This window comes from Salmo salar, chromosome ssa28 (genome assembly GCF_905237065.1).
Source record: "Salmo salar chromosome ssa28, Ssal_v3.1, whole genome shotgun sequence".
Taxonomy (NCBI): Eukaryota; Metazoa; Chordata; class Actinopteri; order Salmoniformes; family Salmonidae; genus Salmo; species Salmo salar.
In genome coordinates this window covers 11804922-11827294 of record NC_059469.1, presented here as the reverse complement: position 1 = coordinate 11827294, position 22373 = coordinate 11804922, and the positions used below count along the sequence as shown (strand labels likewise).

The 22373-nt window shown below is 43.5% G+C and overlaps 1 protein-coding gene across 2 annotated transcripts; it reads left to right on the top strand.

Moving 5' to 3' along the window:
• Positions 1-4987: 4987 nt before the first annotated feature.
• LOC106589480 (forkhead box protein K2) lies at positions 4988-20910 on the top strand. 2 transcript variants are annotated; one of them, XM_045710391.1, is made up of 9 exons: positions 4988-5467; positions 7887-8081; positions 8427-8577; positions 9274-9420; positions 9780-9973; positions 18376-18578; positions 18671-18931; positions 19054-19251; positions 19411-20910. In XM_045710391.1, exons 1-9 carry the CDS (start codon positions 5187-5189, stop codon positions 19614-19616), a joined length of 1836 nt encoding a protein of 611 aa, XP_045566347.1. In that variant the 5' UTR covers positions 4988-5186; the 3' UTR covers positions 19617-20910. The 2 variants fall into 2 exon arrangements, with proteins under 2 accessions (XP_045566347.1, XP_045566346.1); XM_045710390.1 differs by having other exon boundaries at positions 4989-5467; positions 19408-20910.
• The last annotated feature ends 1463 nt before the right edge of the window (positions 20911-22373 follow it).

Here is a 22373-nt window from a genome sequence, read left to right as displayed (position 1 = left end):
TTAATTATTCCACACTATAAAATACTTTGTTCAGTCTTTTTCCATGTTTGGCCCTCAGAGAAAGTAGACTTTAGTGACACCACATGCACTACTCTATATATATATTATAAACACTAGATGGCAGTGTTGTCTCTAAAACAGACAAGTTGCTGCAATGAACAACATCTAGCTGCTTGCTTGCACCTGATGACCCTTCCTTCACTTGCGCAGAACTGAAAGAGCATCAAACGTTCTGCTTTCACGCCTTTGTTTTCAAATCAGTGCAAAGGAAGTAGGGGATTATAAACAGCAACTACTTTAGTAGACTATTGAGATGCATGCACCCCCAAGCTATCTAGTCTTGATCACAGCAGTGCAGAGACAATTATGGAGAAATGTGAACAGTGAGCTGTCATTATTCATGAACAAGTACCAGTCTCTGCACACACATATACCCGTGTACAAATATTTTCAGTGACATAAAAAGGGCAAACTGACTCGACTCCACATCATGTTTATCTAGAGATTTCTAAAGGTGAAATTCAAAAGAAGGTAGTCAGCTGGTTTCCCCAACTTGTACATTTCAGTAAAACGTTCAGACAGATTTGATCTTGAATGCAACTCCACTATGTGATGATGTCATCGATAAACGAACGCGCATACATGCCACATGGAATGTTCTCTATGCGCCACGCTTGTTCATGTTGCAATCATAGAGTTAAGCACCGGACATTCAACGATGACACCTTGTCACGTTGGCCATTTACACGTCTTGTGAATTAATAGGCTATTAAATATGGACTATCGAAGTTAATTTCTAATATCCACACCTTTGTATTTGACCTCCATAACATTTCGAGTCGCCTGGAGCATTGTGGGTACTACGATTTGTAAACTAAAAGGCTGCTCGGCTGCATAGAAGACACGGCAGGATCGACTGTCGGCAGGATGGACTGTTTGAATTTGAATCATGTGACCCAACAACAGAATCCCCCGTTCCAAGAAGGAGCACTTTGATCAGGACCTACCTCACCCCATTCAACTTTACCAAACCCAAACTGGGAAAAACGGGGAAGGGTTGAGTTGTGTGTTCAAAATCCACCGCTGTCCATTAAATATGTCACCAGTCACTTCAAGCCGCATCACGGCACACCCACAGAACGGAATTCTACAGCTGCACCATTGAGAATATCTTGACTGGCTGCATCACTGCTTGGTATTGCAACTGCTTGGCATCCGACCGCAAGGCGCTACAGAGGGTACTGCGTGCGGCCCAGTACATCACTGGGGCCAAGCCTCCTGCCATCCAGAACCTCTATACCAGGCAGTGTCAGAGGAAGGCCCTAAAGATTGTCAAAGACTCCAGCTACCCAAGTCAGAGACGGTTCTCTCTGCTACCGCATGGCAAGCGGTACTGATGCACCAAATCTGAAACCAACAGGACCCTGAACAGCTTCTACCACCAAGCTATAAGACTGCTAAATAGTTAGTTAAATAGTTAACCAATAGGCTAGGCTGAAACACCTGCATTTTGGAGCTGACTTACCCAAGAAAGCAAAACAGAGACCAAGTTTGTATGCAGCTTTGTTAACTCAATGATTTTTATATATTTTTTACATTGTTTAAAAAATATGTTATTGTTTTTTGTTTTTTTTGCTAAAAAGGTGGGGCTCAAAACAGGTGGGGCTCTGCCCCCACCTGCCCTGAATGACGGGTTGCCACTGGGAAGTACAAAAGCCATTGATGGAGCACATGGTCTGAACAGACTAAGATTAATATAGGAGTCACACCAGAGGAAATAGCTGTCACTCCGGGGGACATAATCCATTAATACACTATTAGAATTTCCTTTTACGGCTTATTTATCGTCAAATAACACTCATGATACCTATTTGTATTATTTAGCAATTTTCCAATAACCCCGGCTGACCTCACTCCGAGTGAGATGCAGTCGACCCGTCTTCCGATGGTATTTCTGTGCGGGGCATGGCACGCCTAGGCAGTGCCATGGTGTCAGAGACATGTTGTGTTTGCCAAACCTAGTCATTGGCTCCATAGTGTGGTATACTGCTTTACCAACTCTCAAACAGAACACCTCTTGCAGGGCGTCTCGGCTCCTGCAGCTTCAACTGGAGGTAGGTCGGTGCCGCCCACTGGGGGTCTGTGCCCCTGCGCCTCGCTGTGCAGCCAGGTTAACCGCAATGTTGTTGGGGGCTACCTGGTTGATCCTCCTAGTAGTATATGCTTGACTCAAAGATTAGGCCATGCAAGTCTAAGTACAATTGACTAGTACAGTGAAACTGTGAATGGCTCATCAGTTATGGTTCCTTGATCGCTCCAATGTTACCTAAATAACTGTGGCAATTTTAGAGCTAATACATGTTAATGAGCATTGATGACCTCGAGCCATTTGTGCGCCCTTTGTGGCGGTGATGTCTCATTCGAATGTATGCCCTATCAACTTTCGACGGTACTTTCTGTGTCTACCATGGTGACCACAGGTAATGGGGAATCAGGGTTTGATCCTGGAGAGGGAGCCTAAGAAACGGCTACCGTACACAAGGATTAAGGCAGCAGGCGCGCAAATTACCCACTGCCAACTCTGGGAGGTATACCAAAAATCACAAAACAGGACTCTCGAGGCCCTGTAATTGGAATGAGTACACATTAAATTATTTGACAAGGATCCATTGCTAATGTTTAAAAGTTGCATTTTACAGTGGTCAGAAACCTCTGATATTGTAATTGATGTTTTAACCATAACATTTTACTGCCTACGTACTGTGCCACGGTGTGACATAATGTCCTATGGGGTGATGCTATTAAATGAAAGGACAAAATGTGTTGTCTTGGACAAAATGTAAAAATAATTGTTAAGCATGAGGCAGGTAACATGATTATAATACACAAGTAAATAAAAAAATTGGTTATCATCAACATACAAGGGAATTATGTGTTTTTCAATTGAAATTACAAATCAAATCAAATTTTATTGGTCACATACACATGGTTAGCAGTGCAGCAATATCTAACAAGTAATCTAACAATTCCACAACAACATAATACACACAAATCTAAGTAAAGGGATGGAATAAGAATATATATATATAAATATATGGATGAGCAATGACCGAGTGGCATAGGCAAGATGAAATAGATGGTATAAAATTTGGAGTCACTTAGAAATGTCCTTGTTTTTGAAAGAAAAGCAAATGGACAAAAACATTACAGACGCCTCACAAGTCCTCAACTGGCAGCTTCATTAAATAGTACCCGCAAAACACCAGTCTCAACATCAATAGTTAAGAGGAAACTTTGGGAAGCTGGCCTTCTAGGCAGAGTTCCTCTGTCCAGTGTCTGTGTTCTTTTGCTCATCTTAATCTTTTCTTTTAATTGGCCAGTCTGAGATATGGCTTTTTCTTTGCAACTCTGCCTATAAAGCCAGCATCCCGGAGTCGCTTCTTCACTGTTGCCGTTGAGACTGGTGTTTTCCGGGTACTATTTAATGAAGCTGCCAGTTGAGGACTTGTGAGACGTCTGTTTCTCAAACTAGACACTCTAATGCACTTGTCCTCTTGCTCAGTTGTGCACTGGGGCCTCCAGCTCCTCTTTCTATTCTGGTTAGAGCCAGTTTGCTCTGTTCTGTGAAGGAAGTAGTACACAGCGTTGTACGACATCTTCAGTTTCTTGACAATTTCTCACATGGAATATCTTTCATTTCTCAGAACAAGAATAGACTGAGCCTGTAATCGAACCCAAATGCTGATACTCCAGATACTCAACTAGTCTAAAGAAGGTCAGTTTTATTGCTTATTTAATCAGAACAACAGTTTTCAGCTGTGCTAACATAATTACAAAAGGGTTTTCTAATGACCAATTAGCCTTTTAAAATTATAAACTTGGATTAGCTAACACAACGTGCCATTGGAACACAGGAGTGATGGTTGCTGATAATGGACCTCTGTACGCCTATGTAGACATTCCATCTAAAATGCCATTTCCAGCTACAATAGTCACTTACAACATTAACAATGTCGACACTATATTTCTGATCAATTTGATGTTATTTTAATGGACAAAAAAAGTGATTTTATTTAAAAAACAAGGACATTTCTAAGTGACCCCAAACTTTTGAATGGTAGCGTACATATGGGATGAGTAATGCAAAATATGTAAACATTATTAAAGTGGCATTATTAAAGTGACTAGTGATTCAGTTATTAAAGTGGCCAATGATTTCAAGTCTTCATGTAGGCAGCATCCTCTCTGTGTTAGTGATGGCTGTTTAACAGTCTGATGGCCTTAAGATAGAAGCTATTTTTCAGTCTCTCGGTCCCAGCTTTGATGCACCTGTACTGACCTCACCTTCTGGATGGTAGCGGGGTGAACAGGCAGTGGCTCGAGTGGTTGTTGTCCTTGGTGATCTTTTAGGCCTTCCTGTGACATTGGGTGCTGTTGGTGTCCTGGAGGGCAGGTGAGACCGATTTTAAATACAGAAGTAACTAATAATGAGTGAAAATATTTTGTATTTTCTATTTGGGAATAATTAAACCTTTATATTAACATTTATAGTGATGCGATAGTCACACCAGAGGACAAATTCAAAGCACCGACATGAAATGGTTCGTTAAATTGGATATACATTTCAAATCCACGGTGGCCACAATATTTTGAGTTGTTAAAACATCATTTATTGTAACTATATGTTTTTTAATTCAATTTGGCGTTTATTAATTTATTATAACTTTTGTTTTAGCAATACTGTATATCAACTACCCATTTACAAAACTTCAGTCCATTCCGTAATTTTTGGATACCATAGTTTACATTCAGCCATAGATTTGCGTGTCAGCCTACAGTGCATTCAACCTTGTTTTTACCATGTATTTATATGTGATTGTCATTGGTAAGCACGGTTTATTTGCCTAGCCAATCTTTGAAGTGATTGGATCGTTGAGCCATCAGTAACCTCCTTTCCGCCCATTTGGCCTCCTTTGGTTGGCTGTTGTCCCTTCTCTTTCTCTCTGTCGCGGCGGTGGGTTGGAACCGCTGTGTCCCCGATCTGGCACGTTCCTGTCCAAATTATTCTCGGTTTAAAATTGGATTCCCTTTTACGAAATCTCTGAAATTCTCAACTCTGCCAAATTTAAAGTGCTCTCTAATTCTATTTTTCCGCACACAGTCTCAACATTAGAACCCCCAAGAAGATGGCGATGGGGTCGGCAGTCGCCCGGCTTGAGGGCCGAGAATTCGAATACCTGATGAAGAAGAGGTCGGCGACCATCGGACGGAACTCATCGCAGGGCTCGGTGGACGTTAGCATGGGCCACTCCAGTTTCATCTCTCGCCGGCACCTCGAAATTTTCACCGCTGGTGAAGACGGCACCGGTAGCGGGGAATTCTACCTCCGATGCCTCGGCAAAAACGGGGTGTTTGTGGATGGGGTGTTCCAGAGACGAGGGGCTCCACCTCTGCAGCTCCCACGAATGTAAGATGGGTAGTATTTTACATTTTATGTCGAGGTAGAACTGCTAGCTTACGTAAATGTGACTATATTCTGACCTCCGCTTTGTTATTGTTTTGTTCCCCGGCCGCCGCACGTGTTGTGTCAAGCAACACACAGCGCCTGTCCCCACCAAACGTTAGTGAGCCGCTAGCTAATGTTAACTGGCAACGCTTGTTTTCTTTGCATAGAATGGTTTCGCGAAACAACCTGAAAATGTTGTAATTTAACATTAATACAATTGCTAAGCGTGCATATGTGTGTGTGAATATCTCTTGCTAGCACAGTGTTTGGGGGAATATGTACCGTGCCTTCAGAACGTATTCGTACCCCGTGATTTATTCTACATTGTTGTTACATCCTGAATTAAATGAATATTTTTTTCCGTCACCCATCTAGATACCCGATAATGACAAAGTGAAAATGTTTTCAAATGTATTGAAAGTGAAATATCTCGTGTACATAAGTATTCACACCCCCGAGTCAATGCTTTGTAAAAGCACCTTTGGTGGTGATTACAGCTTTGAGTCGTCTTGGGTATGTCTATTAGCTTTGCATCTGGATTTGGGGATTTTCTCCCATTCTTTCTTGCAGAGGTTCTCAAGCACTGTTAAATTAGATGGGGAGTGGTTTTGAACAGCAATCGTCAAGTCTTTCAACGTATTTAATGGGATTAAAGTCTGGGCTTTGGCTGGGCCACTCAAGGACTTACACATTCTTGTTCTGAAGCCATTCTAGCTTTGCTTTAGCTGTATGCTTGGGGTCACTGTCCTGTTGGAATGTAAATCTTCACCCCAGTGAAATGTAATTTGCACTGATGCAGGTTCTCATCAAGGACATGCATTTGTTTGGCTCCATTCATTGTTCCTTCTATCCTTACCAGTCTCCCAGGCCATACCGCTGAAAAGCATCCCCATAGCATGATGCCGCCACCACCATGCTTCACGGGAGGGATGGTGTAAGATGGGTGATGAGCTGTGCCTGTTTTTTTTCTCCAGATGTAGAGCTTTGCATTCAGACCAAAGCGTTACATTTGTCTCATCAGACCACAGAATCTTTTGCCTTATGCTCTGAGTCTTTCACGTACCTTTTTGCAAACCCATTACATGCGGCCATGTGCCTTTTTCTCAGCTTGGGAGTGGCCACTCTCCCATAAAGCCCAGATTGGTAAAGTGCTGTAGAGACAGTTGTCCTTCTGGCAGGTTATCCCATCTCAACCAAGGAACTCTGTAGTTCTGTCAGAGGGATCATTGAGTTCTTGGTCACCTCCCTGACCAAGGTCCTTCTTGCCTGGTTACTCAGTTTGGTCAGACAGCCAGCTCTAGGCAGAGTCTGAGTAGTTCCATATTTTTTCCATTTCCCAATGATGGAGACCACTGTGCTCTTGGAAACTTTCAACACTCAATAAATAGTTTTATACCCTTCCCCAGATATATGCCACATCACAAATCTTTCTACGGCCAGTTCCTTGGACTTAATGGTATATTTTCTGCTCTGACATGCACTATCAACTGTGGGACCTTACATTGACAGGTGTGTTGTTTTCTAAATCGTGTCCAAACAATTGAATTGGCCACAGGTGGACTTGAACCTGAGCTCAAGTTAGTGTCATAGCAAAGGGGTGTGAATACTTATGTAAATCTGTTTAATTTTCAAAAATGTCTAAACATGTTTTCACTTTGCCATTATGGGGTATTGTGTGTAGATGGATAATAATCTATCTGGAATTCAAGCTGTAACACAACACCATGAGGAATAAGTCAAGGGGTTTGAATACTTTCTAAAGGCACTTCAGGTAGTTGCATGTACTTTTGTGATGGGCCGTGCTTTGGCTCAATCTCAGCATTATTTTAAGTCGGATGTGTTGCAATGTTTGCGCAGCATCATGTAGAAACAAACTAACCTACCCCGTGCTTTATCGTCAGCATGGTTTGTAGATCAAGTGGAATTGCTAACTTTTCCAAATGTTACCTGTATGAAATGGCCAATAGAAGTACGGGGTTGGAAATAGTCTTGATTAGTAGACCTGTTTACAACTCTGATTCTATGAGGTCTGAAATATCAAATAGGCCTATGTCACAGCAGGCCAGTCAGCTGGTCCCAGAGCAGATGATATGGTCCAAATATACCCCCGTGTAATAATAAGACCTGTTATGTAAGTGTCATGATGGCCATCCATTTATAAACCCAGTTTAATGGCTAACTCTTCTGGCCCATACTGTTTTATTAGAGCTGCTCTGCTTGTTTTGACGATGTGCAAAGATGCCCATAGCAACACTGCTGGTGTGTAGCAGTCAGTATGCATAATGAAAGAGACATTCTCACAATTGTTGAGTGAGTCTGGGTGGCCTGCACTTGTCATGTCCTAATATTATCTGACTCCCTCCCTCTCTTTGTTCTCTAGGTGCTGTTTCCGGTTCCCCAGCACCAACATCAAGATCACGTTCACAGCCCTGTCCAGCGATAAGAAGGAGCGTAGGAACGTGTCGGAGTCACCGGTCAAGCCCGTCCAGCACCAGATGGCGCCGCTGACCATCAACATTCCAGACAACATCGCCCACCTCATAAGCCCGCTGCCCTCACCCACTGGCACCATCAGGTGAGACTGGAGTGAAGTTGGAGCCATGAAACGGTCAGAGTAGATAGCATGGTTATTCAAATCTGGACCTCGAAGCGAGTTCCGATGCTGATTTTTATTCTTCCCCTTTAATCAGGGATGGATTTAGACCTTTCTCACTTGGTGGGTGCAATTAATTATCAGGTAGAACAGAACCAGCAGTGCCGGACCCCCAGGCTTAGATTTGAATACTCCTGGTGTGTGTGTGTGTGTGTGTGTGTGTGTGTGTGTGTGTGTGTGTGTATTTATATATATAATTTAATTTTTTTGCCATCACAGGATTACCATGCTCTCTCCCACTGTTAAATTGTTTCTCGTCCCCCACAGTGCCGCCAACTCCTGTCCAAACTCCTGTCCGTCAAGTCCCCGAGGGGCGGGGCTGTCTGGCTATAGGATGGGCCGCGTGCTGACCGCTGACCTCGTCAACGAGAACTCCCAAACTGACGACAAGGACGGCTCGGGAGGAGACAGCCCCAAGGTGAGACACCAGCAACCCAGGGATGCATCTGAAGTGGCTTCCTCTCCTTGTCTCCTTTCCTTTACACTGATATGAAAAAGAGCTCAGTCAAGGTAGTGTAATGGAAGCTAAATGAGAGACCAGGCCACGTCTGACAGACCAGTACAGATGAAGGAAAGTATATGAGAAGAGGATTCCTCAGTAGACTGTTGAAATGCACTCCTAGTCCTGGGGTGAGTCGGCAAAGTGAAGCGTTCAGAACGTTGCGAATAGAAATGAGACTAAAAGAGCTCAAGTATTCCCTGTTCTATCTGACAGACAGTGGTATCTGTTCGACACAATACGTTTCTGTCTCAACGTTCTGTTGCACCCTGTTGAATACATCCCTGAGCCCAGGGTGACGGAACACATTGGATTTGTTTTGGTTCTCTGGGGTGGGTTACTCATTGAAGTCCGTTGAAACGTTCTGGGGAAATATAAACTTGAGTGAGGAACCCTGGTGAACGCTAGTAAAATAGGGGGAGGGTGGGGCTCTACTTGTTTTCCAACATGTTTTCAGTTTCATGTTCCTCACACAAGTTCCCACAAAACCAAACCCTTTTCTTTTTCTCTTTTTCTTTTGACCCAGATAAGCACATGCAATTATTGCGACAATCTAAATGCTGCCATGTCTGTAGCATGAAATAAAGCCCATTTCGCCATTTGTTCTGTCCTCAGGATGACTCCAAGCCACCGTATTCCTATGCCCAACTAATAGTCCAGGCCATCACCATGGCCCCCGACAAGCAGCTGACTCTGAATGGGATTTACACACACATCACCAAGAACTACCCCTACTACAGGACCGCAGACAAAGGCTGGCAGGTTGGTGAATCCACGCTGTATTTCATGCTGCTGTGGTATTTCTCTTAGAATGAGAGACAAACTGACATCTAAGTAAACAGCTTCTTTTTAAGTTATCCTGTCTCACTTTATCCATCACATTCTTTCGTTCATGTGTTTCTGAACTGAACTCTATTGCTTACATCTTCCTCCCTTGTGTTCTAGAAACTGATCCATTGTTTCTCCCGCTTCCCCCCTTCTGTCTCCTGCCCCCCCCCCTTTCTGTCTCTCTTCCTGGTGTTCTACAATTCCATCATTCTCCCTTCTGTCTTGTCCCAGAATCTCAATCCGCCATAACCTTTCCATAGTAATGAGTACTGTCTCTCTCTTTTGTGTTCTAGAACTCAATCCGTCACAACTTGTCTCTGAACCGCTACTTCATCAAAGTGGCTCGGTCTCAGGAGGAACCGGGTAAGGGATCGTTCTGGAGGATCGACCCCTCATCAGAGGGCAAGTTGTGTGAACAGGCGTTCAGGAAACGCAGGGCCAGGGGGGTACCCTGCTTCAGGACCCCGCTAGGGCCCCTCTCATCTAGGTAATACTCACTATAACTCAGATACTCCTATATTTCCATGTACACTAAGTGTACAAAACATTAGGAACACCTGCTCTTTCCATGACATTGCCTTCACCTGGTCAGTCTATGACCCCTTGTTCATTGTCACCTGTTAAATCCACTTCAGACAGTGTAGATGAAGGGAAGGAGACAAGTTTAAAGAAGGATTTTTAAGCCTTGAGACATGGATAGTGCACATGTGCCATTCAGAGGGTGAATGAGCAAGACAAAATATTTAAGTGCCTTTAAATGGGGTATGGTAGTAGGTGCCAGGCCTACCATTTTGAGTGTGAAGAACTGCAGCGCATTTGGGTTTTTCACGCTCAACAGTTTCCCATGTGTATCAAGAATGGTCCACCACCCAAAGGACATCCAGCCAACTGGACACAGCTGTGGAAAGCATTCGAGTCAACATGGGCCAGCATCCCTGTGGAATGCTTTCAACACCTTATAGAGTCCATGCCCTGACATTGAGGCTGTTCTGAGGGCAAAAAGGGGTGCAACTCAATATTAGGAAGGTGTTCCTAATGTTCTATACACTGTGTATTTTTCCCTCATACAGTGCATTCGGAAAGTATTCAGACCCCTTCACTTTTTCCACATTTTGTTACGTTACAGCGTTATTCTAAAATGGATTAAATATATGTTTCCTCAATCTACATACAATACCCCGTAATGACAAAGCGAAAACCAGGTTTTTAGAAATGTATGCAAATTTATATATAAAAATAAAAAAAACATACCTTATTTACATAAGTATTCAGACCCTTTGCCATGAGACTCGAAATTAAGCTCAGGTGCATGCTGTTTCCATTGATCATCTTTGAGATGTTTTTACAACTTGGAGTCCACCTGTGGTAAATTCATTTGATTGGACGTGATTTGGAAAGGCACACACCTGTCTATATGTCCCACAGTTGACAGTGCATGTCAGAGAAAAAGAAAAGCCATGAGGTCAAAGGAATTGTCCGTAGAGCCCTGAGACAGGATTGAGTCGAGGCACAGATCTGGGGAAGGTTACCAACACATGTCTACAGCATTGAAGGTCCCCAAGAACAGAGGCCTCCATCATTCTTTAATGGAAGAAGTTGTGCATATTGCTCAAACTGAGCAATCGGGGGAGTAGGGCCTTGGTGAAGGGGGTAACTAAGAACCCAATGGTCACTTTGACAGAGCTCCAGCGACCTGAAAATAGCTGCACAGCAACGATCCCCATCCAACCTGACAGAGCTTGAGGATCTGCAGAGAACAATGCGAGAAACTCCCCAAATACAGGTATGCCAAGCTTGTAGCATCATACCCAAGAAGACTCAAGGCTGTAATCTCTGCCAAAGGTGCTTCAGCAAAGTACTGAGTAAAGGGTCTTTTATTTTTTTTATACATTTGCAAAAATGGCTAAACCTGTTTTTGCTTTCTCATTATGGGGTATTTTCAAATCAAATTTGATTTGTCACATGCGATGAATACAACAGGTGTATACATTTCAGTGAAATGTTTACTTACAAGCCCTTAACCAACAATGTAGTTAAGAAAATACCTATTAAAAAAAGAAGAATAACGAATAATTAAAGAGCAGCAGTAAATAACAATAGCGGGGCTATGTACAGGGGGTACCGGTGTCAAGGTAATTGAGGTAATATGTACAGTTGAAGTTGGAAGTTTACATACACTTAGGTTGGAGTCATCAAAACTCGTTTTTCAACCACTCCACAAATTTCTTGTTAACAAACTATAGTTTTGGCAAGTCGGTTAGGACATCTACTTTGTGCATGACGCAAGTAATTTTTCCAACAGTTGTTTACAGACAGATTATTTAACTTATAATTCACTGTATCACAATTCCAGTGGGTCAGAAGTTTACATACACTAAGTTGACTGCCTTTAAACAGCTTGGAAATTTCCAGAAAATGATTGCATGGCTTTAGAAGCTTCTGATAGGCTAATTGACATCATTTCAGTCAATTGGAGGTGTACCTGTGGATGTATTTCAAGGCCTACTTTCAAACTCAGTGCCTCTTTGCTTGACATCATGGAAAAATCAAAAGAAATCAGCCAAGACCTCAGAAAAAAAAATTGGAGACCTTCACAAGTCTGCTTCATCCTTGGGAGCAATTTCCAAATGCCTGAAGATACCACGTTCATCTGTACAAACAATAGTACGCAAGTATGAACGCCATGGGACCACGCAGCCGTCATACAGCTCAGGAAGGAGACGCGTTCTGTCCCCTAGAGATGAACATACTTTGGTGCAAGAAATGCAAATCAATCCCAGAACAACAGCAAAGGACCATGTGAAGAGGCTGGAGGAAACGGGTACAAAAGTATCTATATCCACAGTAAAACAAGTCCTATATCTACATAACCTGAAAGGCCGCTCAGCAAGGAAGAAGCCACTGCTCCAAAACCACCATAAAATAGCCTGACTACGGTTTACAACTGCACATGGGGACAAAGATTGTACTTTTTGGAGAAATGTCCTCTGGTCTGATGAAACAAAAATACAACTCTTTGGCTTGCAAGCCGAAGAACACCATCCCAACCGTGAAGCACCTGGGTGGCAGCATCATGTTGTTGGGGTGCTTTGCTGCAGGAGGGACTGGTGCACTTCACAAAATAGATGGCATCATGAGGCAGGAAAATTGTGGATTTTTTTTTAAGCAACATCTTAAGTAGAGGTCGACCGATTTATGAAAGAAGGAAAAAAATAACACCGATGCCGATTATTGGAGGGCCGATACCGATTAATCGGCCGAATTTTTAAAAATATTTTTAATTTTTTGTATTTTTTTATTATATATATTTTTTTATATATATTTATTTTATTTATTTGTAATAATGACAATTACAACAATACTGAATTAACAAATATTTTAACTTAATACAATACATCAATAAATGAAACATGTTCAATTTGGTTTAAATAATGCAAAAACAAAGTGTTGGAGAAGAAAGTAAAAGTGCAATATGTGCCATGTAAGAAAGCTAACATTTTAAGTGCCTTGCTCAGAACATGAAACATTTGAAAGCTGGTGGTTCCTTTTAACATGAGTCTTCAATATTCCCAGGTAAGAAGTTTTAGGTTGTAGTTATTATAGGAATTATAGGACCAATTCTCTCTGTACGATTTGTATTTCATATACCTTTGACTATTGGATGTTCTTATAGGCACTTTATTATTGCCAGTGTAACAGTATAGCTTACGTCCCTCTCCTCGCTCCTACCTGGGCTCGAACCAGGAACACATCGACAACAGCCACCCTCGAAGCAGCGTTACCCATGCAGAGCAAGGGGAACAACTACTCCAAGTCTCAGAGCGAGTGACATTTGAAATGCTATTAGCGCGCACCCGCTAACTAGCTAGCCATTTCACATCGGTTACACCAGCCTAATCTTGGGAGTTGACAGGCTTGAAGTCATAAACAGCGCAATGCTTGAAGCACAGCGAAGAGCTGCTGGCAAAATGCACGAAAGTGCTGTTTGAATGAATGCTTACGAGCCTGCTGCTGCCGCCTACCACCGCTCAGTCAGACTGCTCTATCAAATCATAGACTTAATTATAACATAATAACACACAGAAATACGAACCTTTGGTCATTAATATGGTCGAATCCGGAAACTATCATCTCGAAAACAAAACGTTTTTCCTTTCAGTGAAATACGGAACCGTTCCGTATTTTATCTAACGGGTGGCATCCCTAAGTCTAAATATTCCTGTTACATTGCACAACCTTCAATGGTATGTCATAATTACGTAAAATTCTGGCAAATTAGTTTGCAACGAGCCAGACGGCCCAAACTGTTGCATATACCCTGACTCTGCGTGCAATGAACGCAAGAGAAATGACACAATTTCAATATTGCCTGCTAACCTTCATTTCTTTTAGCTAAATATGCAGGTTTAAAAATATATACTCCTGTGTATTGATTTTAAGGCATTGATGTTTATGGTTAGGTACAGGTTAGGTACAGTCGTGCAACGATTGTGCTTTTTTCGCAAATGCGCTTTTGTTAAATCATCCCCCGTTTGGCGAAGTCTTTGTTAGGAAGAAATAGTCTTCACAGTTCGCAACGAGCCAGGCGGCCCAAACTGCTGCATATACCCTGACTCTGTTGCAAGAGAAGTGACACATTTTCCCTAGTTAAAAGAAATTCATGTTAGCAGGCAATATTAACTAAATATGCAGGTTTAAAAAATATATACTTGTGTATTGATTTTAAGAAAGGCATTGATGTTTATGGTTGGAGCAATGTGTACCTAAGCGATTATATGCAACGCAGGACAGGCTAGATAAACTAGTAATATCATCAACCATGTGTAGTTAACTAGTGATTTATGATTGATTGTTTTTTATAAGATAAGTTTAATGCTAGCTAGCAACTTACCTTGGCTTCTTACTGCATTCGCATAACAGGCAGGCTCCTCGTGGAGTGCAATGTAAAGCAGGTGGTTAGAGCGTTGGACTAGTTAACCGTAAGGTTGCAAGATTGAATCCCCGAGCTGACATGGTAAAAATCTGTCCTTCTGCCCCTGAACAAGGCAGTTAACCCACCGTTCCTAGGCCGTCATTGAAAGTAAGAATGTGTTCTTAACTGACTTACCTAGTTAAATAAATCAGCCATTCCGATTAATCGGTCGACCTCTAATCTCAAGACATCAGTCAGGAAGTTAAAGCTTGGTCGCTAATGGGTCTTCCAAATGAACAATGACCCCAAGCATACTTCCAAAGTTGTAGCAAAATGGCATTTGGACAACAAAGTCAAGGTATTGGAGTGGCCATTCCAAAGCCATGACCTCAGTCCTAAAACATTTGTGAGCACAACTGAAAAAGTGTGTGCGAGCAAGGAGGCCTACAAACCTGACACCAGCTCTGTCATGAGGAATGGGACAAAATTCACCCAACTTATTGTGGGAAGCTTGTGGAAGATTACCCAAAACATTTGACCCAAGTTAAACAATTTAAAGGCAATGCTACCAAATACTAATTGAGTGTATGTAAACTTCTGACCAACTGGGAATGTGATGAAAGAAATAACATCTGAAATAAATCATTCTCTCTACTATTATTCTGACATTTCACATTCTTAAAATAGTGGTGATCCTAACTGACCTAAGACAGGGAATGTTTACTAGGATTAAATGTCAGGAATTGTGAAAAACTGAGTTTAAATGTATTTGGCTGAGGTGTATGTAAACTTCCGACTTCAACTGTACATGTAAGTAGTTTATTAAAGTGACTATGCATAGATAATAAGAGAGTAGAAGAGGGGGGGGTGGTAATGCAAGTAGTTTGGGTAGCCATTTGATTAGATGTTCAGGAGTCTAATGGCTTGGGGGTAGAAGCTGTTTAGAAGCCTCATGGACCTGGACTTGGCACTCCGGTACCGCTTGCTGTGCGGTAGCAGAGAGAACAGTCTATGTCTAGGGTGGCTGGAGTCTTTGACAATGTTTAGGTCCTTCCTCTGACACCGCCTGGTATAGAGGTTCTGGATGTTAGGAAGCCTGGCCCTGGTGATGGACTGGGCCGTACGCACTACCCTCTGTAGTGCCTGTCAGTCGTAGGCATACCAGCCACTTATACAACCTGTCAGGATGCTCTCAATGGTGCAGCTGTAAAACCTTCTGAGGACCCATGCCAAATCTTTTCAGTCTCCTGAGGGGGAATAGGTTTTGTTGTGCCCTCTTCACGACTGTCTTGGTGTGCTTGGACCATGTTAGTTTGTTGGTGATGTGGACGCCAAGGAACTTGAAGCTCTCAACCTGCTCCACTACAGCCCCGTCAATGAGAATGGGGGCGTGCTCTGTCCTCGTTTTCCTGTAGTCCACAATCATCTCCTTTGTCTTGATCACGTTGAGGGAGAGGTTGTTGTCCTTGCACCACACTGTCAGGTCTTTGACCTCCTCCCTATAGGCTGTCTCATCGTTGTCGGTGTTCAGGCCTACCACTGTTGTCATCGGCAAACTTAATGATGGTGTTGGAGTTGTACCTGGCCATGCAGTAATGAGTGAACAGGGAGTACAGGAGGGGACTGAGCACGCACCCCCGTGTTGAGGATCAGAGTGTTGTTACCTACCCTTACCACCTGGGGGTGGCACGTCAAGACATATAGGATCCAGTTGCAGAGGGAGGTGTTTAGTCCCGGGGTCCTTAGCTTTGGGGGCACTAGGGTGTTGAACGCTGAGCTGTAGTCAATGTATAGCATTCTCACATAGGTGTTCCTTTTGTCCAGGTGGGAAAGGGCAGTGTGGAGTGCAATAGAGATTGCATCATCTGTGGATCTGTTGGGGCGGTATGCAAATTGGAGTGGGTCTAGGGTTTCTGGGATAATGTTGTTGATGTGAGCCATAACCAGCCTTTCAAAGCATTTCATGGCTACAGAAGTGAGTGCTACAGGTTGGTACTCATTTAGGCAGGTGACCTTAGTGTTCTTGGGCACAGGGACAATGGTGGTCTGTTTGAAACATGTTGGTATTAGACTCAGACAGAGAGAGGTTACAAATGTCAGTGAAGACCCGCTTGGAGTACACGTCCTGGTAATCCGCCTGGCCCTGCGGCCTTGTGAATGTTGACCTGTTTAAAGGTCTTACTCACACCAGCTGCGGAGAACGTGATCACAGTCGTCCGGAACAGCTGATGCTCTCATGCATGTTTCTGTGTTACTTGCCTCGAAGTGAGCATAGAAGTTATTTTGCTCGTCTGGTAGGCTCATGTCACTGGGCAGCTCTTAGCTGTGCTTCCCTTTGTAGTCTGTAACAGTTTGCCACATCCGACGAGCGTCGGAGCCGGTGTAGTACCATTCGATCTTGGTCCTGTATTAATGCTTTGCCTGTTTGGTTCGTCGGAGGCTATAGTGGGATTTCTTATAAGCTCCTTGAAAGCGGCAGCTCTACCCTTTTAGCACAGTGCGACTATTTCCTGTAATACATGGCTTCTGGTTGGGATATGTACGTACGATCATCGACGCACTTATTGATGAAGCCAGTGACTGACGTGGTGTACTCCTCAATGCCATCGGAAGACCTTGGAACATATTCCAGTCTGTGCTAGCAAAACAGTCCTGTAGTTTAGCATCTGCTTCATCTGACCACTTTTTTTTTTTATAGACTGACCACTTTTTTTATAGACCGAGTCACTGGTGCTTCCTGCTTTAATTTTTGCTTGTAAACAGGAATCAGGAGGATAGAATTATGGTCAGATTTGCCAAATGGAGGGCGGATGGAGAGCTTCGTACGTGTCTCTGTGTGTGGAGTAAAGGTGGTCTAGAGGTTATATATTCCCCCCCTCTGCTTGCACATTTAACATGCTGATAGAAATTGGGTAAAATGTATTTAAAGTCCCCAGCCACTAGGAGCGCCGCCTCTGGATGAGTATTTTCCTGTTTGCTTATTGAGTGCGGTTTTAGTGCCAGCATCGGTATGTAGACAGCTACGAAAAATACAGATAAACTCTCTAGGTAGATAAGCTGTAGACCACACTTTCATGAGATACTCTACCTCAGGTGAGCAAAACCTCGAGACTTCCTTAGATATCGTGCACCAGCAGTTGTTTACAAATATACCAGAGGCTGCAGTTCTGTCCTGCTGATGGAGTGTATAACCCTCCAGCTGTATGTTCTTCATGTCGTCGTTCAGCAACGACTCTGTGAAACATAAAAGATTTACAGTTGATGTCCCGTTGGTAGGATATACGCGCTTTCAGTTCATCCCATTTATTTTCCAGCAATTGAATGTTAGCTGACAGTACGGATGGTAAAGGCCACTGCCCTACAGCCACTCATCGCCTGATCCTCACAAGGCACCCCGATCTCTTTCTGCGAAATCTGTTTCTTTCTCCAGCGAATGACGGGGATGAGGGCCTGTTCGGGTGTTGAGTATATCCTTCCCGTCCGACTCATTAAAGAATTGTGTGTAGATTGAGGGGGGGAAACTATTTAATCCATTTTAGAATAACGCTGTAATGTAACAAAATGTGGAAAAAGTCAAGGGTTCTGAATACTTTACAAATGCACTGTGTATATATACTGTAGTTTGAAATGGCATGCCCCCTGTGGGCTCAGTTAGGCACTGCAGGTAGATTAAATGATTTGTCTTGTCTGGGACACTGAGCTCTTAACCTAACATACCAGGTGTAAAATGAACATTTGAAACCAGCTCTTACAAAAATATGTAGTGTCGCCTTGTTAACTCCAAAAGCGCAAGGCTCTTTCCATTTCCCCTGAAAACCAGAACATCAGGTTTTTTGGGAATCTGCAAAGGCTTCTGAGCTCTAAATGAGTCAATGGGCTCTGGGGAGGATGTTTCTTATTGGTATGCGCACACAGATGACAGCACACACTTTCACGTTTGCATCATTCTAATAGTCTTCCTGCTGTCTTCCCTTCAGGAGTGCCCCGGCCTCTCCTAGCCACACAGGAGGGCTGTCGGCCCACTCCAGTGGTGTGCAGACCCCAGAAAGCCTATCCAGGGAGGGCTCCCCTGTCCCCATGGACCCAGAGCCAGCTCGGGCCACAGCTCCCACCATGGCAACTGCCCTACAGCCCAAACTAGCTGTCATCCAGGAGGCCCAATTCGCTAAGAGTGCTACTGGTGAGTTATGTTGGAAGTAGTTTTTTCAACTCTGGTGGTGGGTGGTAAACCACTCCATTTCCTGTCTGACCTCTGACACTTGTTTCTGACAGGCTCCGCTCTGAACAGCCAGCCGGTGCTGATCGCCATGCAGCGACAGTTGCCCCAGACGACAATGAAGTCTGTTACCTACACCATGGCAACGCCCGTCATGACAACAGCAGTAAGCTCTGCCCCCATCATGCAGACGGTGCACGTACTCCAACAGATTCCGATGGTCACCATGGCTACCGTCGCTGCCACACAGAACTCCGTTGTTACGCTGAAAACAGAACCGCAGGAGAACGGAGGGGGAGACCACAATGGGGTCAAAGGTGGGGAGACTGAGTTTGGCGTATAGATTCACAGTACATTTTTCCATTCTTTGCTGTAACAGTCCTTTTGTAAATGAAAAATTGAAGTCTTATATTGCAAAGTATTTGTCGCTCTTTCCCAGTCAAAGTGGAGTCGGTCCCAGCCATCACTACTTCCTCTATAGGCGGGGCCAATCGCATAATCCAGACCTCCCAGGCCACACCCCTAACAACAGTTACCATCGTGCAACAACCTCCCCTGGGCCAGCATCGGCTTCCTATCAAGACCATCACACAGAACGGGACTCACCTGGTCCCCATCACTACTGCTGCTAACACAGGTGAGACACATTCAAAATGGCACCCAACACCCATGAAGCTTTAAAAATGGCAGATGATTCGAATTACTTTACCAGCCTTTTCACTCCGCAGTGCTTGTTTATGTCAGGCCTGCCAGGAATCCAGTAGTGAAACTCCCTCTCTATCCCCTCTCTCAGCAGTGGTGAACCCCCTCCACCTGTTGGCAGCCCATGCCTCGGCCTCTGCATCGCTGCCCACCAAGAGGCAAAACGGGGAGCTGGCCGACCACCCCGAACCCAAGAGGGTCAAAACTGAGGGGGGCGAGAGCATAGCCCCCGCTGTAACCAACTCGTGCACAAGCGGAGACGGGGACAATGGGGTTAGTGAAAAGGCCGGCGATAAGTAGAGGTTCTGACCCCTCTCCTCAATGAGCTCTACTATTCTACTATCCCGCCCCCTCTGTTCTCACCCCCACGACCTGACTCCCACTCGAAACCACGTTAATCCTCTACTCCAAGGTGCCAAAAGAAAATGAGGTATGGATCCACCTCCGGACTACAGTATGTGTGAGCAGTAGACAGACCACCACCCACCCATTGGTATAAAAAGCAGAAAATATGATGCAAAACTTAAAGACCAAAACAAGGACAAGCAACAACAAAATTAGAAAATTAGAAGTTGTTAGACGTGACCCTGTTTTGGAGATACAAACGACAACTAAACCTTAAGGGAAGCACAGTAAGTCTTGATAAAGTTCAAATGTAAATGAGATCAAAACAGACCTCTGGACTTTGACCACCAGAATCACCAAGCCTTCCACTGCTGATTGGAAAGTTCCTCTTTTTTTCTTTTTCTTTTTTTACACAGGACACAACCCCAAGAGAGGGAAGTAGCCAATGGCATCATCCCGGCAGCATTATAGGCAAGCGCTTAATTTTTGGGAAGAAATTACTTAAAAGACAGTTAACAGTAGTGTATTCTGTAAAAGAAAGTGTGTGTGGGGAACCATTCCCTATATCTCTGGCAGCTAGCCTTCATGTCAACCTATCTAATGCAGTCGTGACTAGATACACCGTATTTTGTTGTACACGTGAATCCTAGGATCTTTGAGAGTACCACCCGTTTCCCAAGGCACACACATTTATTTAGTAATAACCATACTAAAAACTAGAAGTGGGGTCAAAAACATCTTACGTCGCCTGATATTGTGGAATCCTGTATTCTTTGGGGGGGCGTGGACTCTTTGTTCAGTGAAATGAATGTAGTCCACTTTTCCTTCAAGAAAACACTATGGAGTGAATTGTTTTTCTGTTGTCAAACTCTTACGTTTCTTTATCGCTGTACATCTAGATTTTTCATATTTTAACAAAATATCCTATAAGATAAAAGTATATTTCCATGCGTGTTTGACTGTATGCTTCATCAATGCTTGCATGTTACCGAATTTAGAGAATGTACATGAGCAGATAACTGAAGAAAATAAGACTGAATCAATGCTATACTGTATGATTCTGAACAGTGCTGCACTTACCCTCTTCATTTCAGTTATTTCTTTCCCTCGTCATCAATGGCTGTTTCTGTTCTGTTCAGATGTTATTCTATGTTTCCATGAGGAAAAACAAGTGATAGATGTTTGGCTTCAGTAAAATGCTTTTTTTTTTTCTTTTTATATATATATATATAAATTAATTTAAACCTTCGTCCCGTGTCATACCGCTTCTGTCTGTGTATTTTTGGCTCTCTGCTAGACTGGTAAAGGCTCATTCCCAGAGACAGACACGGAATGTTTGTCGCCTTGTCAAGCAGTCAAAGAACATTGTTTTCAACCTGAGATGCCTTGAAGAGGGGACGATGTTAGTTTCAGCAGCCAGCCAGCCACAGTGAGATTAACCATCCTTTTGCAAGGCATCTCTGGTTGACAATGCTGGAAACATCATGTAACATTGGTGCAACTTATTTCCTCAACTCCTAATGCAGTGGTCCTTTAGGGGCCCAAGGTATGTTCTGTAACCCCGGAGAGGATCAGCTGCTAAGCAGATAGTTGACATCTCTGCCTGGTGTTGAGATTAGGGAATACTAATCTAGTTCTAGGGAAGTAGGGAGGACAGTGCTGTTGATTGAGTCACTTTGACACTGCAGCTGCATTCCTGGGAGTTTAGTGTTCCAGGAAGTTACTGCGGGCCAGATGTGTGGGGAAACGGGGAGAACACTTTCTCTATGAAACAAGGCTGCATCTGAAAGGGCACTACTTTTGACCAGCGTCTATGGCCTTGGTTTAGAGTAGTGCACTGTATAGGGAGCCATTTGGATCTGGCAACAAACTTCCCCCACATGGAGCTCTCATGTAATGGATAACAGAACCAACTGGACCACTTATGTCCATATGCTGACATTTTAACTGCCTGAAAACCATATCCTTTACTATAGTACTACTACTACTTTAGAGCTGCAAACACGGGGTGGCAGGTAGCCTAGTGGTTAGAGCATTGGACTAGTAACCGAAAGATTGCAAGATCGAATCCCCCGAGGTAAGGTAAACTCTGTCGTTCTGCCCCTGAACAAGGCAGTTAACCCACTGTTCATAGGCTGTCATTGGATGAAGGAAAAAGGAAACTGCACACTGCTCTTGATTTTACATTTTATTAATTTAGCAGACGCTTTTATCCAGAGCGACTTACAGTAGTGAATGCATACATTTCATATCACTGATATTTAATAAGCTTACGTATCGGCCTAACGGCCTTCGTCAGAGCTTTTGTGAAAACAGCACCTCTATGTAGACCTAGCCCCACCCTTTCCATGTGTGGAACGGATGTGGGTGGGGCTAGGTCTACATAGAGGTGCTGTTTTCAGAAAATTCACAAAAGCTCTGACGAAGGCCGATTAAATATCAGTGATACTATCAAGAGCAGTGTGCGGTTTCCTTCATCCTGTTTCAACTGTTGCCATGCACCTGCAATAAGATTGCTCAGATGTGCCAGTGCCTTTTGAATTTCGTAGGCCGTCATTGAAAATAAGAATTTGTTCTTAGCTGACTTGCCTAGTGAAATAAAAAAACACAAAGGGATAAGAGCTGGCTTGGAGTTTATGGAGCAAGCATGTTTCCTTCTAAAGTAACCTTCACACACAAACAGATCACACACTACCCCAAACTAAGTCACCT

What these genes read in the sequence shown, in the direction of transcription:
- LOC106589480 (XM_045710390.1), top strand. Translation starts at nt 5,187, where the DNA reads ATGGCGATGGGGTCGGCAGTCGCCCGGCTTGAGGGCCGAGAATTCGAA. An exon ending in CTAGGGCCCCTCTCATCTAG is followed by an intron (nt 9,974 to 18,375) that starts GTAATACTCACT and finishes TCTTCCCTTCAG; the next exon opens with GAGTGCCCCGGCCTCTCCTA. An exon ending in ATTCGCTAAGAGTGCTACTG is followed by an intron (nt 18,579 to 18,670) that starts GTGAGTTATGTT and finishes TGTTTCTGACAG; the next exon opens with GCTCCGCTCTGAACAGCCAG.